General features: G+C 46.2%; 1 protein-coding gene and 1 pseudogene across 1 annotated transcript in view; one reads left to right on the top strand and one right to left on the bottom strand.

Moving 5' to 3' along the window:
• The window catches only part of LOC140192050 (papilin-like), an 89,474-nt gene that overhangs the window by 11,088 nt on the left and 61,067 nt on the right, over nt 1-17,319 (bottom strand). Inside the window, exon 5 of the mRNA XM_072249914.1 lies at nt 2,420-2,550. Within this exon, the coding sequence (XP_072106015.1) occupies nt 2,420-2,550 (131 nt within the window). The remainder of the gene's footprint in view (nt 1-2,419; nt 2,551-17,319) is intronic.
• Nucleotides 6,166-15,863, top strand: LOC140197600 (sin3 histone deacetylase corepressor complex component SDS3 pseudogene; annotated as a pseudogene).

Raw genomic sequence — 17,319 nt, 5'->3', positions numbered from 1 at the left:
GGTCACTGGTGAGTTGTGTGAGAGGTGGAGGGGTCACTGGTGAGTGGTGTGAGAGGTCGGGGTCCCTGGTGAGTGGTGTGAGAGATGGAGGGTACCTGCTGGGTGGTCTGAGAGTTCGGGGTCCCTGGTGAGTGGTGTGAGAGGTGGAGGGATTACTGGAGAGTAATTTGAGAGGTCAGGGTCTCCGGGGAGTGGTGTGAGAGGTGGAGGAGTCCCTGGTGACTGGTGTGAGAGGTTGGGGCCCCTGCTGAGTGTTGTGAGACGTCGGGACCCTGGTGAGTGATGTGAGAGGTCGGGGTCCCTGGTGACTGGTGTGAGAGGTGGAGGGGTCCCTGGTGAGTGGTGTGAGGGGTCGGGGCCCCTGGTGAGTTGTGTGAGAGGTTGGGACCCTGGTGAGTGATGTCAGATGTCGGAGTCCGGTTGAGTGGTGTGAGAGGTCAGAGTCCGGTTGAGTGGTGTGAGAGGTCAGGGGACCCCGGTGAGTGGAGTGAGAGGTGGAGGGGTCACTGGTGAGTGGTGTGAGACGTGGAGGGTGTCTTGGTGAGTGATGTGAACGGTCAGGGCCCCTGGTGAGTGGTGTGAGAGGTGGAGGAGTCCCTGGTGAGTGTTGTGAGAGGTCGGGGTCCCTGGTGAGTGATGTCAGAGGTGGAGGGGTCGCTGGTGAGTGGTGTGAGAGGTGGAGGGGTCACTGGTGAGTGGTGTGAGAGGTCGGGGTCACTAGTGAGTGGTGTGAGAGGTGGAGGGCCCATGGTGAGTGATGTGAGAGGTCATTGACCTCTGGTGAGTGGTGTGAGAGGTGGAGGGTCCCTGGTGGGTGGTGTGATAGGTCGGAACCCTGGTGAGTGGTGTGAGAGGTGGAGGGTCCCTGGTGACTGGTGTGAGAGGTCGGGGTCCCCTGGTGAGTGGTGTGTGGGTTACTGGTGAGTCGTGTGAGAGGTCGGGGCCCCTGGTGAGTGGTGTGAGAGGTCGGGGTCTCTGGTGAGTTGTGTGAGAGATCGGGGTCACTGGTGAGTGATGTGAGAGGTGGAGGGCCCCTGGTGAGTGATGTGAGAGGTGGAGGGGTCACTGGTGAGTCGTGTGAGAGGTCGGGGTCACTGGTGAGTCGTGTGAGAGGTCAGGAGCCCCTGGTGAGTGGTGTGAGAGGTCTCGGTCTCTGGTGAGTGGTGTGAGAGGTTGGGGCCCCTGGTGAGTGGTGTGAGAGTTAGGGGTGTCTCTGTTGAGTGGTGTGAGAGGTGGAGGGCCCCTGATGAGTGGTGTGAGAGTTCGGGGTCACTGGTGACTGGTGTGAGAGGTTGGGACCCTGTTGAGTGGTTGAGAGGTCGGGGTACCTGGTGAGTGGTTTGAGAGGTCGGAGTCCTGGTGACTGGTGTGAGAGGTCGGGGCCCCTGGTGAGTGGTGTGAGAGGTGGAGGGGTCCCTGGTGAGTGGTCTGAGAGGTCGGGGTCCCTGGTGAGTGGTGTGAGAGGTGGAGGGGTCACTGGTGAGTGATGTGAGAGTTCGGGGTCCCTTGTGAGTGGTGTGAGAGGTGGAGGGGTCACTGGGGAGTGGTGTGAGAGGTCGGGCGGGCCCTGGTGAGTGCTATGAGAGGTCGGGGTCCCTAGTGAGTGATGCGAGAGGTCGGGGTCACTGGTGAGTGGTGTGAGAGGTCGGGGTCCCTGGTGAGTGGTGTGAGAGGTGGAGTGGTCACTGGTGAGTGATGTGAGAGTTCGGGGTCCCTTGTGAGTGGTGTGAGAGGTGGAGGGGTCACTGGGGAGTGGTGTGAGAGGTCGGGGTCCCTTGTGAGTGGTGTGAGAGGTCGGGCAGGCCCTGGTGAGTGCTATGAGAGGTCGGGGTCCCTAGTGAGTGATGTGAGAGGTCGGGGTCACTGGTGAGTGCTGTGAGAGGTCGGGGTCCCTGGTGAGTGTTGTGAGAGGTGGAGGGGTCACTGGTGAGTGATGTGAGAGGTCGGGGTCCCTTGTGAGTGGTGTGAGAGGTCGGGCAGGCCCTGGTGAGTGCTATGAGAGGTCGGGGTCCCTAGTGAGTGATGTGAGAGGTCGGGGTCACTGGTGAGTGCTGTGAGAGGTCGGGGTCCCTGGTGAGTGTTGTGAGAGGTGGAGGGGTCACTGGTGAGTGATGTGAGAGGTCGGGGTCCCTGGTGAGTGGTGTGAGAGATCGGGGTTCCTGGTGAGTGGTGTGAGAAGTCGGGTCCCTGGTGAGTGCTGTGAAAGGTGGAGCGCCCCTGGTGAGTGATGTGAGAGGTCAGGACCCTGGTGAGTGGTGTGAGATGTCATGCCCCTGGTGAGAGTGCTAAGATTGACAGGATGCAGTGAGGGTAAGCAGTAAGGATGGTCCCAAGATTTGAGTAGACAGGAGCAGCATCTTCTGTGGGTAAGGAGTGCAGGGAACAAGCAGCCAGCAGGCCAGCCAGTGGTCAGCCTTACCTTGCAGACGCCCTGTATGCAGATGTGGCGGTGTCCAGGCTCACACAGCGTGCCATCCTTCACTGCCCGGCTATGCCGGTAGTAGAAGTTCTCCCCCTGAGGGATGCAGTTCAGCTCACACTTATTGGAAGCTGTGGGAGGGTGAAGAGCTCAGTGTTAGTGAGGAACACTATCTGTTTAAGGAATGGGCAGCTGAGACCCCCACTTGGACTGGAAGAGAAGAGAGGACACAGCAGGAGGGCTGGGCTGGTGACCAGAGACTCCGAAAGGCCAAAACGAATGGAAGACCGTTTGGCGAAGCAGTCACCTAGTCTGTGTTTGGTGTCCCTGATGAACAGCAGATCATGTTCGGAGCACCAGAAGCAAGAAACAAGCCTGAAGAAATATGTGAGAGTAACTGCCTCATCTAAAAGGGCTGCTTTGGTCCCTAGATGGAGTTGAGGGAGGATGTGTAGGGGCAGGCGTTGCCTAGAGGGGGATTGATGGGTGGGAGGGATGAGCGGACCAGAGAAATTTCTCCGCATCTCTATTTGAAATAGACACCCCTCTACCCTGAGGCTGTGCGCCCTTGTCCTAGACTCTCCTACCATGGGAAACATCCTTTCCACATCTACTCTGTCTAGGCCTTTGTTTCAATGAGGTCCCCAACATCCTTCTGAATTCCAGCAAGTACAGACCCAGAGCCATCAAACGTTTCTCATATGATAACCTTTTCATTCCCGGAATCTCCTACATGTAATCTCATGAAAGAATTCCAACAGGTTTGTCAGACAAGATTTTCTCTTAAAGGAACTATGCTGACTTTGTCCTATCCTGTTCTGTCTCACCAAGTACTCCATCACCTCATCCTTAACAATTGACTCCACCATCTTCCCAACCACTGAGGTCAGACTACCTGGTCTATAATTTCCTTTCTGCTGCCTCCCTCCTTTCTTAAAGAGTGGACTGACATTTGCAATTTTCCAGTCCTCTGGTACCATGCTAGAGTCCAATGATTTTTGAAAGATCATTTCCAATACCTCCACAATCTCAACTGCTCTTTCAGAATCCTAGGGTGCAGTTCTGGTCTGGGTGGCAGATCTTCTCCATTGAAATAGTAACTGCACCCATTTCTCTTCCTTCACACAGTACAACGTCTGGCTCACTGCTTGTGTTTTCCACAGTGAAGACTGATGCAAAATACTCTTAGTTCATCTGCCATCTCCTTGTCCCCATCATTATTTTTCTGGCCTTATTTTCTAGCAATCCTATATCCACTCTCATCTCTCTTTTATAGTTACATACTTGAAAAAGCTTTTACTATCCACTTTGATATTGTTTGCTAGCTCATGTCTGTGTATGGTTCAGTGTATCTGTGGATACGTACCTCTGTGTTTCCATCTTGTGGCACATTCCACGCTCACACCATCCTCTGAGTGAAGAAGTTCCCCCTCAGACACCCCTTAAATATTTCACCTTTCACTCTAAACCTAGAACCTTTAGTCCCAGTCTCAAATAACCTGAGTGCAAAATGCCTCGGTGCTTTTCCCTGCTTTCACCCCATATATACCCCTGGTAACTTTGTATACCTGTGTAAGATCTCCCTTCATTCTCCTGCACTCCACAGAGTAGTTAACAAACTGATAGGAGTTATATAGAGGACTCCAAACCCTAGCCAGGATTTGGGGTAGAAATTATAACGGGATTAAAAAAGATGCGTATAATGGGCAATGTTGTGATAATCAACATGCAAATAGATTGGGAAAATTAGGTTGGTGCCAGATCCCAAGAGTGAAAACTTGTAGAATACCTATGAGATAGCTTTTTAGAGCATCTTGTGGTTAAGTCTCCTAGGGGAACAGCAATTATGAATTGGGTGTTATGTAATGACTCAGATCTGATTAGGGAGCTTAAGGTAAAGGAACCCTTAGGAGCCAGTGATCATAATATGATAGAATTCACCATGCAGTTTGAGAAGGAGAAGGTAAAATTGGATGTATCAGTATTACAGCAGAGTCAAGATAATTACAGAGGCATGAGAGAGGAGCTGGCCGAAGTTGATTTGAAGGGGACACAATCAGGGATGTTGGCAGATGATGACTGGAGTTTCTGGGGGCAATTCCAAAGGCATAAGATAGATATATCCCAAAAATGAAGAAGTATTCTAAAGGGAAGATGAAGCAACCGTGGCTGACAAGGGAAGTCAAACACAGCATAAAAGCTAAAGAGGACATAATAGAGCAAAAATTAACGGAAATTAAGAGGATTGGGAAGCTTAAAACCAACAGAAAGCAATGAAAAAACTCTAAAGACAGAAAACATTAAATATGAAGGCAAGCTAGCGAATAATATAAAAGAGGATATGAAAGTTTTTTCCTATATAAAGAGTGAGAAGTGTGAGTGGATATGGGACCACCAGAAAATGACACTGGAGATGTAGTAATGGGGACAATGAAATAGCAGACAAACTGAATAACAATTTTGTGACAGTTTTCTCTGTGGAAGACACCAGCAGAATGCTAGAAATGTGAGAGTGACAGGGGGCAGAAGTGAGTGTTGTTGCTATCACTAGGGAGAAGGTTCTTCGGAAACTGAAAGGTCTGAAGTTAGGTAGGTCACCTGGACCAGATGGACTACACCCCAGGACTCTGAAAGATGTAGCTGAAGAGATTATGAAGACATTCGTAAGGAAGTAAGGGAGGTAGAAGAAAGGAAATAGGCCAGTTAGCCTGATCTGAGTGGTTGCAAGGATGTTGGAGTCTATTATTAAAGATGAGATTCAGGTACTTGGAGGCACATGATAAAATAGGCCAAAGTCAGCATGGTTTTCTAAAGGGGAGTATAGAAGATTGGTTGACTGGCAGGAGGCAAAGATAGGGAATAAAGGGGGCCTTTTCTGGTTGGCTGCCAGTGACTAGTGGTGCTCCACAGGGGTCAGTGTTGGGACTGATTCTTTTTATGGTATATGTCAGTGATGTGGAGGAAGGAATTGATGGCTTTGTAGTCAAGTTTGCAGACGATACGGAGAAAAGTGGAGGCGCAGGTAGAGCTGATGAAGTAGGGAGTCTGCGGAAGGACTTGGACAGATTAAGAGAATGGGCAAAGTGGCCAGTGGAGTACGGTGTAGGGAAATGTATGGTCATTCACTTTGGCAGAAGGAATAAAGGCATGGACTATTTTCTAAATGGGGAAAACATGTAAAAATCAAGGTGCAAAGGGACTTGGGAGTCCTTGTGTAGGGTTCCCTGAGGGTTAATTTGCAGGTTGAGTCAGTGGTAAGAAAAGCAATGGCACTCCTTTTAAGAAGACTACAATACAAAGCAAGGATGCAATGCTGAGTCTTTATAGACATTGGTCAGACCACACTTGGAGAATTGTAAGCAGCCTAGGGCCCTTTGTTTAAGAAAAGATGTCTGACATCAGAGAAGGTTCATGAGAATGATCTCAAGAATGAAAGGGTTAACATGTGAAAAGTATTTGATGGGCTGAATGGCCTAATTCTGCTCCTATGTCTTAAGGCTCTGGGCCTGAACATGCTGGAGTTTAGAAGGATGAGGGGTAATTTCATTTGCAGTGGGTACCCGGGACAGTGTGATCGAGAAACCATTGCAGCAGGACGAGGAGGAGCGAAAGGCTCATGAGATAATTGGCAGGGACAAATAAAAGGAGGGGTAACTGAAGAGGAGTGGCCAACGTGCGAGTGGCTCAGAGTAGGAGTGGAGCTTTGAGGCTTTGGTTTGAGAGGCTTCAGCTAGCAGAGGCTGACGATGAGCCTGCTCCCAGTGAGGTAAGGCCAGGTAAGTTCCTTTAATTATGATGGAGGCAGCAGTTAGGGCACTCAAGTGCTCCTTATGCAGTATGTGGGAAGTCAGGGCAAGCACAATTGTCCCTGATGACTACACCTGTAAAAGGTGCATCCAGCTGCAGCTCCTGACAAGCCAAGTTAGGGAACTGGAGCTGGAGCTGGATGAACTTCGGATCATTCGTGAGGCAGAGGCAGAAATAGGAGCTTCACCCCTAAAAGTCAGGAGGCAGGTAGCTGGGTGACTTTTAGGAGAGGGAAGGGGAATAGACAGAAAGAGCAGAGCATCCCCGTGGTTGTTCCCATCAATAATAAGTACATAGTCATAGTCACAGTCATACTTTATTGATCCCAGGGGAAATTGGTTTTCGTTACAGTTGCATCATAAATAATTAAATAGTAATAAAACCATAAATAGTTAAATAGTAATATGTAAATTATGCCAGGAAATAAGTCCAGGACCAGCCTATTGGCTCAGGGTGTCTGACCCTCCAAGGGAGGAGTTGTAAAGTTTGATGGCCACAGGCAGGAATGACTTCCTATGACACTCTGTGTTGCATCTCGGTGGAATGAGTCTCTGGCTGAATGTACTCCTGTGCCCACCCAGTACATTATGTAGTGGATGGGAGACATTGTCCAAGATGGCATGCAGCTTGGACAGCATCCTCTTTTCAGACACCACCATCAGAGAGTCCAGTTCCATCCCCACAACATCACTGGTTTTGGATACTGTTGATGGGTACGACCTACCAGGGACAAGTTGCAGTGGTTGTGTCCCTGGCACTGAGACAGGACCCTCAGCTCAGAAGGGAAGGAGGGAAAAGAGGAGAGCAGTAGTGACAGGGGATTCGGTAGTTAAGGGGACAGATAAGAGGTTCTGTGGAAGAGATCGAGAATCCCGGATGGTCTGTTGCCTCCCTGGTGCCAGGGTCCGCGATATCTTGCATTGAGTTCTCGGTATTCTCAGGAAAGAGGGTGAGCAGCCAGATGTCGTGATCCATGTAGGGACCAATGACATGGATAGGAAGGAGGAGGAGGAGGTCCTGCAAGGAGAGCTTAGGGAGTTGGGTGCAAAGTTGAAGGACAGGACTGCCAGGGTTGCAATCTCAGGATTGCTGCCCATGCCACGTGCTAGTGAGGCTAGAAATAGGAAGATACTGCAGCTAAATACGTGGCTAAGGAGATGGTGCAGGAGGGAGGGCTTCATGTTTCCGGACAACTGGGCTTTGTTCCAGGGAAGATGGGACCTGTTCTGACAGGATGGGTTGCACCTGAACTGGAAGGGGACTAACATCCTAACTAGCTTTGCTAGTGCTGCTCCAGGGGGTTTAAACTAGATTTGCAGGGGGAGGGGAACCACAATGTTAGAGCAGATAGTGAGTTGGAAGAGGATAAAGGTCATGTGAGGACTGCTTGTGTGGACAGAAATCAAAGGTTTGTATGTGATAGAAATGTTCTCAGGTGCCAAACTAAAGGGACTGGGGAACAGCCGTCTGGCTCTCAAATAGAGAAAGATAGGAGACAGCGTGTGAGGGAGGATAGGCAGGTGATAAAGAGACGCGCTCAGACCGAAGGTCTGAGATGTGTCTATTTTAACGCAAGGAGTGTTATGAACAAAGCAGGTGATCTTAGAGCGTATATCAGTACTTGGAGATATGATGTGGTGGCCATTACAGAGACTTGGATGGCTAAGGGACAGGAATAGTTACTTCAAGTGCCGGGTTTTAGGTGTTTTAGGGCAGGGAGGGAGGCAAAAAAGGTGGGGGCGTGGCACTGTTGATCAGAGATAGTATCATGGCTGCAGAAAAGGTAGACACCATGGAGAGATTGTCTACAGAGTCTCTGTGGGTGGAGGTTAGGTACAGGAATGGGTCAATAACTTTACTGGGTGCTTTTTATAGGCCGCCCAATAGTAACAGGGATATCAAGGAGCAGATAGGGAAACAGATCCTGGAGAGGTGTAATAATAACAGAGTTGACGTGATGGGAGATTCTAATTTCCCAAATATCAATTGGCATCTCCATAGAGCAAGGGGTTTAGATGGGGTGGAGTTTGTTACGCGTGTTCAGGAAGGTTTCTTGACACAATACGTAGATAAGCCTACAAGAGGAGAGGCTGTACTTGATTTCGTATTGGGAAATGAACCTGGTCAGGTGTCAGATCTCTCAGTGGAAGAGCATTTTGGAGATAGTGATCATAATTCTATCTCCTTTACCATAGCATTGGAGAGAAATAGGAACAGACAGGTTAGAAAAGCGTTTAATTGAAGTAGGGGGAGTTATGAGGCTATCAGGTAGGAAATTGGAAGCTTAAATTGGAAACAGATGTTCTCAAGGAAAAGTACGGAAGAATGTGACAAATGTTCAGGAATATTTGTGTGAAGTTCTGCATAGGTACATTCCAATGAGACGGGGAAGTTATGGTATGGTGCAGGAACGGTGGTGTACAAAAGCTGTAATAAATCTGGTCAAGAAGAAAAGAAAAGCTTACAAAAGGTTCAGAGAACTAGGTAATGTTAGAGATCTAAAGATTATAAGGCTAACAGGAAGGAGCTTAAGAAGGAAATTAGGAGAGCCAGAAGGGGCCATGAGAAGGCCTTGGCGGCAGGATTAAGGAAAACCCCAAGGCATTCTACAAGTATGTGAAGAGCAGGAGGATAAGACGTGAAAGAATAGGACCTATCAAGTGTGACAGTGGGAAAGTATGCATGGAACCAGAGGAATACTTTACTTCAGTATTCACTATGGAAAAGGATCTTGGTGATAATAGTGACAACTTGCAATTGAAAAGCTTGAGCATATAGACATTAAGAAAGAGGATGTACTGAAGCTTTTGGAAAGCATCAAGTTGGATAAGTCGCCGGGACCAGATGAGACATACCCCAGGCTCCTGTGGGAGGTGAGGGAGGAGATTGCTGAGCCTCTGGCGATGATCTTTGCATCATCAATAGGGACAGGAGAGGTTCCAGAGGATTGGAGGGTTGCGAATGTTGTTCCTTTACTCAAGAAAGGGAGTAGAGATAGACCAGGAAATTACAGACCAGTAAGTATTACCAGTGAGGATTTATGAACATTTGGAGTGGTATAATATGATTAGGAATAGTCAGCATGGCTTTGTCAAGGGCAGGTCGAGCCTTATGAGCTCGATTGAATTTTTTGAGGATGTGACTAAACATATTGACGAAGGAAGAGCAGTAGATTGTAGTGTATATGGATTTCAGCAAGGCATTTGATAAGATTAGATTAGATTCAACTTTATTGTCATTGTGCTGAGTACAGATACAAAGCCAATGAAATGCATTTAGCATCTGACCAGAAATGCAAAGAATAGTGTTATTTACAAAATAACTGCAAATAAAAAAAGTGCTACAGCACAAATATAAAAGTACTGAGACAGTACAATACGGATGCAATACTGCTTAGCGCTGTGATGAGAGGTTCAGCAGTGTCACAGCCTCAGGGAAGAAGCTGTTCCTGTGCCTGCTGGTGCGGGAGCGGAGGCTCCTGTAGCGCCTAGTGGATGGGAGTACCCCATGCAAGGCTTACTGAGAAAGTAAGGAGGCATGAGATCCAAGGGGACATTCCTTTGTGGATCGAGAACTGGCTTGCCCACAGAAAGCAAGGAGTGGTTGTAGATGGGTCATATTCTGCATGGAGGTCGATCACCAGTGGAGTGCCTCAGGGATCTGTTCTGGGACCTTTACTCTTCATGACTTTTATAGATGACCTGGATGAGGAAGTGGAGGGATGGGTTAGTAAGTTTGCTGATGACACTAAGGTTGGAGGTGTTGTGGATAGTGTGGAGGGCTGTCAGAGGTTACAGCGGGACATTGATTAGATCCCAAACTGGGCTGAGAAGTGGCAGATGGAGTTCAACCCAGGTAAGTGTGAAGTGGCTCATTTTGGTAGGTCAAATATGATGGCAGAGTATAGTATTAATGGTAAGACTCTTGGCAGCGTGGAGGATCAGAGGAATTTTGGGGTCCGAGTCCATAGGATGCTCAAAGCAGCTGCGCAGGTTGACTCTGTGGTTAGGAAGGCGTATGGTGTATTGGCCTTCATCAATTGTGGAATTGAATTTAGGAGTCGAGAGGTAATATTGCAGCTATATAGGACCCTGGTCAGACCCCACTTGGAGTACTGTTCTCAGTTTTGGTCGCCTCACTACAGGAAGGATGTGGAAGCCATAGAAAGGGTGCAGAGGATGTTGCCTGGATTGGGGAGCATGACTTATGAGGTTAGGTTGAGTGAACTTGGCCTTTTCTCCTTGGAGCAACGAAGAATGAGAGGCGACCTGATAGAGGTGTTTAAGATGATGAGAGGCGTTGATCATGTGGATAGTCAGAGGCTTTTTCCCAGGGCTGAAATGGTTGCCACAAGAGGACACAGGTTTAAGGTGCTGGGGTATAGGTACAGAGGAGATGTCAGGGTTAAGTTTTTTACTCAGAGAGTGGTGAGTGCGTGGAATGGGCTGCTGGCAATGGTGGTGGAGGCGGATACAATAGGGTCTTTTAAAGAGACTTTTGGATAGGTACATGGAGCTTAGAAAAATAGAGGGTTATAGGTAAGCCTAGTAATTTCTAGGGTAGGGATATATTCAGCACAACGTTGTAAGGTTTTCTATGTTTCTATGAAACCTATGAGGTATTGACAGGCCTAGATAGAGAGGATGTTTCCTATAGTGGGGAAGACTAGGACCAGAGGGCACAGCCTCAGAATAGAGGGACATCCACTTAGACCTGAGATGAAGAAAAGGCTCCTTAGCCAGAGGGTGGTGAATCTGTGGAACCTGTTGCCACAGGTGGCTGTGGAGGCCAGGTCGTGGGTGTATATAAGGCAGAGTTTGATAGGTTCTAGGTTCAGGATGTCAAAGATTACAGAAAGAAGGGAAGAGAATGGGATTGAGAAGGATCAGAAATCGGCCATGATGGAATGGCGGAACAGACCCAGTGGGCCGAGTGGCCTAATTCTGCTCCTATGACTTATGGTGTTATGGTTTTATATTCAACCTTTCCCTACAAGTCAGACCCTGAAAAACTAGCAACATGTGCTTGTATGAGTTTGTGTGTGCAATCCTGATTTGACATGAGTGTCGTGGACTTCCCATTACAGTTGTACAACATTATTGCATGTCGTATGGAACACTACAGTGTATGACCAGTTAGAAACTCCCCAACTGCCATGTCCTTGAGGTAGAGCACAATATGAGCACATATGAAGGGTCACAGAGTACATAGGCAAGCCCTCTGGCCTACCCTGTCAGTGCCCACCATTACCCTCCAGTACCAAACCTGGTCCACAGCCCTCTATGGAGCTCCCTCACCTACTGTCTGTGCCACACCTCCTGCATTTATTCAGATGCTCTCGAAGGAGGCACGCTTTTCATGGTGAAAAGTTCTACTCAGAGGGACAGTCCCTGAAAGTACTGGGATGGTGGAAGGTTCAAAGGGCAGCAGGGTAGATGCTCAGTGAGGATGTATGTCAGATCAGGGGGTGGGGAGGGGGAGAGACTTGAGTGAATGACACTCAGCTTGGGCTGTGCTCAAAGGCATTGGTCGGACCGCACTTGGAGTATTGTGAGCAGTTTTGGGCCCCATATCTAAGAAAAGATGTGCTGGCATTGGAGAGGGTCCAGAGGAGTTTCACAAGAATGATTCCAGGAATGAAAAGATTAACAAATAACAAACAAGAGAAAATCTGCGGATGATGGAAATCCAAGCAACACACACAAATGCACAAAAGCATAAATAGTTGACATTCGGGCCAAGTTCTGATGAAGGGTCTCGGTCTGAAACGTCAACTTTTCATTTTTCCATAAACACTGCCTGGCCTGCTGAGTTCCTCCAGCATTTTGTGTGGGTCAACATATGATGTATCTGGACCTGTACTCAGTGAAACTTTAAAGAGGGTGAATCTCATTGAAACCTATCAAATACTGAAAGGATATACGTGACAATGCACTTTGGTAAAAGGAATAAGGGCATTTCTAAATGGAGAGAAATTCAGAAATCAGATATGCATAGGCACTTGGGAATCTTCGTGCAGGATTCCCTAAAGGTTAACTTACAGGTTAACTTGGTATTAAGGAAGGAAAATGCAATATTTGAGTTTCTATAGTGAGGGAGTCTAGGATGAGAGGCCACAGCCTCAGAATAGAGGATGTCCAGAAATGATGAGGAATTTCTTTAGCTAGAGGGTGGCAAAACTGTGAAACTCACAGCCAAATGATTGGGCATATTTAAAGTGAAGGTTGATAGGTTCTTGATTAGACAGGATGTCAAAGGTTACAGGGTTAGGGTTGAAAAGATTAATAAATCAGCCAAAGAGTAGACTTGATGGACCGAATGGCCTTCTCATGGATCACCAGCTTTTCCTGATTTATCTATTCACCAGTGCCCACCTAAGCCAGGAAGATTATTGTACTAATCGTACAATCTTCACTGAACATATTCGTGTAGAACCTTTACTGAAGACACCAAAGTTAGTGGTGTTGTGGATAGTGAGGGAGGTTGTCTAATCCTACAACAGGATATAGATCTATCAGTTAAATTGAGTAGAGCATCAGCAGATGGATTTTCATTCCGGCCAATATGAAGAGATACATTTTGTGAAGTAAAATCAGATCATGACATATACAGTAAATGGTACGGTGTTATAGGATGTTGATGAATGGAGGGACCTTGTGATTTAAAGCCCATAGTTCCCTGAAAGTGATAACACAGGAGAAACTGTGGTGAAGAAGGTACGTGGTATACTTGTCTTCCTAGGTTAGGGCATGAAATAGAATAGAAAAGTTAGGATATTGCATTGCAAAGTGATAGAGCCCAAAGGCCAAATATTCCAAATGCTGCCTGACCAATGATAATAAAGCTTCAGCATTACATCCTTAATCTTATAGTGAACGCTAATATTGCATTTGCCTTCTGTATCGTATAGCCTACAGTATAATAAGGGACTAATTTATGTTTTAGTAACACGTCATTGAATGCTCCATTAGGTGCATTTTGAGCATGCACTATTAGGCGCATATTGATCTGTACGTGTGTGCCGAGTTCAGTTCAGTTTCTGCCAGTAAAGAACCATGAAACTTAGCTCCCACCTCCAGCGTTTTTATTAATACCATTGTTGTGTAACCAGGCCACATCCACAACAAATTGGTGACAAGGTTAATGAACCTACATCATATTGGAACATCGTGTTTTAATTGATAATGACACTCGGAAGAAGAGCGCAAGGAACGAGCCAAGGAGCGGGAGAAGGAGACATAGCGAGGCCACAAGTCTGAAAGGAAGCGGGAGAACAGCCGGTGTTGGGAACGTCGGGAGACCAAGAAACACAGTCAGAGCCACAGCACGTCCAGCCGAGACCACAGCTGGCGCTGACCGCCAGGGGCTGAGTGTCTGCCTGCCACAGAAGGAAGGTAGAAAGGAGCGACACACACATCTAGACGGCGTGCGCTTGTAAAAAGGACACGTAAGTCAAAGAGGAAAATAAGGGGAGAACGGGGATTAATTAACATAACAAAGATGGCGATGATTGGAACCATTACAGTATTTGCTAGTGGCATTGAAGACTGAGCAACTTAGATTGAGAGCGTGGAGTTATATTGTGATGCTAACGATGTTAATGATGAAAAGAAAGCCAGCGTCTTCCTCAGCGTTATGGGAGCAAAAACATACGGGCTGCTACGGAGCTTGTTAACCCCTGAAAAGCCAGCTGATAAAACGTTCAAGCAAATAGTAGACACTCTCTAACAGCATTTAAACCCCAAACCACTGGTCATTGCTGAAAGATTTAAATTTCACAAACGGAATCACAGCAAAAACGAAAGCATTTCTGAATATCGTGCTGAATTGAATATCAGAACACTGTCAATTTGGAGCTGGTCTATCAGACACATTGAGGGTCAGGTTAGTGTGTGGCATGCACTGTGAAACCACACAGAAGAAGCTCCTGGGTGAAAAAAGACCTTACATTAGAGAAGGCGCTGAACATTGCAATATCAACGGAAACAGCAGCATGGGGTGCTTCAGAGATACAACAAAAATCTCCAGGATATGCTACGAATAAAATGTCACAGAACAGAAATGAAGGAAAGAAATATTACCATTGTGAGAACATGTCACATGACCCTGATGATTGTTGGTTTAAAGACAAAGAATGCAGAAACTGTGGCAAACAGGGCCACATTGGCAAAGTATACAAAGCTAGTAAACAGCGGAAAAAGGACAAAATACAGAGAAACACGAAACCCCAGAAAGGAAAATACAACAAGGTACACAAAATGAAAGAAAGCAATTCTGATGAAAACGACTTAAGACAAAAGTGCATTGTCTTGTCTGCAACTTCACAGTGTGAAAGAGACAGATGATCGAAGAGTAATAAGGATCACTCCACAAGCGGCAGGCGTGAGACTGAAAATGGAGTTGGGCACAGGCTCAGCTTTAACAGTGATCTCTGTATACAACTACAAACGACTGTTTTCTCACATACCTCTGAAACAAACTAAATTACTGCTAAAGACTTACACAGGACAGAAAGTGTGTCCCAAAGGTAAAATTAAAGTAACAGTGACCTACGGAGACAAAACACAGCAGCTGAACCTCAATGTACTGAAAAATGGAGGACCATTGTTGCTGGGACGTGAATGGCTCAGGAAAATCCAGTTGGATTGGCACACCATCAGGGCACTCGATGTGTCAACAAAGGAGGGCAGCTCGGCGGGGAAGATATCTGCTGCTCTCCTCTCACCCATTGTCGACTATTACAATGACAAGGAGGAGCTAAACAGCATCGATGATGAGGATGAACGCAGTATCTGTGGCCGTGACTCAGATGAAGATACAGAGGATGCAAGTGAGACAGATATTGCCAATAAGCAGGATGATGAAGACTACCTGGAAGTAAAGGAGCAGATGTACCAGGAGAAATTGACATCTCTCAAAAGACAGCTATGGCAGTTACAGGAAGGCACTTTGCAGAAGTATCATAAAAGGATGAAGAAACTAGATCAACAATACAAGGAAAGAATATGAAATGCAGAGGTTTTTCTGCAACTGGAGACAGAACAAGTGGAAAGGAATTATATTAAAGAGAAGAAGGGAGCAGTGAAAGAATTTGAAGATAAAAAGATTGAGTTAGAAGAAAAGAAAATGATTGAGAATGAGAGGCTAACAATGGAACTCAAAGGAGATTCTATGGAGGTAAAGCCAATAATGACTAGGAAACTAGGGAGGAGACCTAATGACCCTGTTTCATTTACAGACAGAAGATGAAAGCCTGCACCTGTGCAGTTAAATTACTTGTTAACAGATGAACAGATAATGGAAGATCTGCGAACTTCCAATAAGCTTAAATCTCCGAAAAGAGCAGCATCTCCGTCTTCTCCTGAGCACCTTCCCAGCACTCCTGCTGAATTACCAGCACAAAGATATGAAGCACGAATAGTAGAGGGAAAGTTATATTACGATAAGAGATGGTATCGTAAAGGAAAAGCTATCTATTTGGCATCTAAGGAGAATACGAAGATTGGCTGTGTAATTAAGCTCAGTTGGAACAAATGAGATATGGGTAAAGAAGACAAGTGATAGTACAAAGATGTGTATATATCTAGGACAGCTGCACAGAGCAGTCTTCATTATACGGAAGCGATTTGCTGCCTAGAACTCTTAGCAAGTTGCAGGTGCATGTCTTCTTAACTCCCTATGCTCAGAGGTCAACTTTTCATGACTTTTATATGGAAATCTGTATTAAAACAAACAAGTTTATTGGCAGACTGAAGAAAACACTATTTGAAGACACTTTCCAATGCCATCTCAGTTTCGATGATTGTACATATTTTTAAGAATAACATTCACTTGCTTTCGTCATCTTTGCAAGATGGAGGTGGAGCTGGAACCTGCCAATTTGTGGATTGTTTAATTTATTCCAGACAATGGAGTGAAGACCTATTTGCTTCAGTGCCGGACAATCTAGAGAAGACCCCCCACCAGAGACATAAGTTATAAATGGGTCTTAGACCAAAATTTTTTTTAAAAGGCTTGTTATAATTTGATATTATTACATTACTTTGTTATAATTTGATATTAAGTTACTAAGTAAACAAATGGTAGGCATTTGTATGTTAAGGGTAAACATATTTGTTTAGCATAGTGCCCCAGTAAAACAAAACAGTTGATACACTATTAAAATAAAAGAGGAAGAGTATACCATATAGCCTACAGTATAATAAGGGACTACTTTATGTTTTAGTAACACGTCATTGATTGCACTATTAGGCGCGTATTCATCTGTACGTGTGTGCCGAGTTCGGTTTCTGCCAGTAAAGAACCATGAAACTTAGCTCCCGTCTCCAGCGTTTTTATTAATACCATTGTTGTGTAACCAGGCCACATACGCAACACCTTCCTTGCTACCCACACAACCTACAAGTTAACCTTTAGAAAATCCTACACGAAGATTCCCAAGTCCCTTTGCACCTCTGATTTCTGAATTTGCTTCCCATTTAGAAAATAATCTATGTCTTTATTCCTTCTACCAAATTGCATGACCAACAATCCCTACACTATATTTCATCTGCCACTTCTTTACTCATTCTCCTAATCTGTCTAAGTCCTTCTGAAGACTTCCTGCTTCCTCAACACTAACCTGCCCCTCCATCTATCTTTGTATCATCTGCAAACTTGGCCGCAAAGCCAACAATTCTGTGACAGTGAGAGAAAGTAGTTCCAAATGGGATCTTATTTGGTAGAAGTCTGGAATGCACTGTCAGAGGAGGTGGTGCAATCAAATACAATCATTATGTTTAAGAAGCAGTTAGACAGGTAGCTGGATAGGCAAGGTATAGCAGGATATTGCCCTAACGTGGGCAAATAGGATTAGTATAGACGGGCAAAAAGGTTGACATGGGTGTTGTGAGCGAAAGGGCCTATTTCTGTGCTATACTATCCAATGGTGTGGAGGGTGAGGTTGACAGCTTTAGCTTCCTAGAAGTGACATCAATAGTCTGTCCTGGTCAACCACATAGATGTTCCTAGCAGTGAACATCGAGAGCCTGTCCTGCTCCACCATGTAGCCGTTCCTAGCAGTGAACATCAAAAATCTGTACTGGTCAACCACG

Source organism: Mobula birostris, chromosome 1, assembly GCF_030028105.1.
Source record: "Mobula birostris isolate sMobBir1 chromosome 1, sMobBir1.hap1, whole genome shotgun sequence".
Taxonomy (NCBI): Eukaryota; Metazoa; Chordata; class Chondrichthyes; order Myliobatiformes; family Myliobatidae; genus Mobula; species Mobula birostris.
The sequence above is the reverse complement of the archived record's forward strand: the minus strand, read 5'-3'. Positions and strand labels throughout refer to the sequence as shown.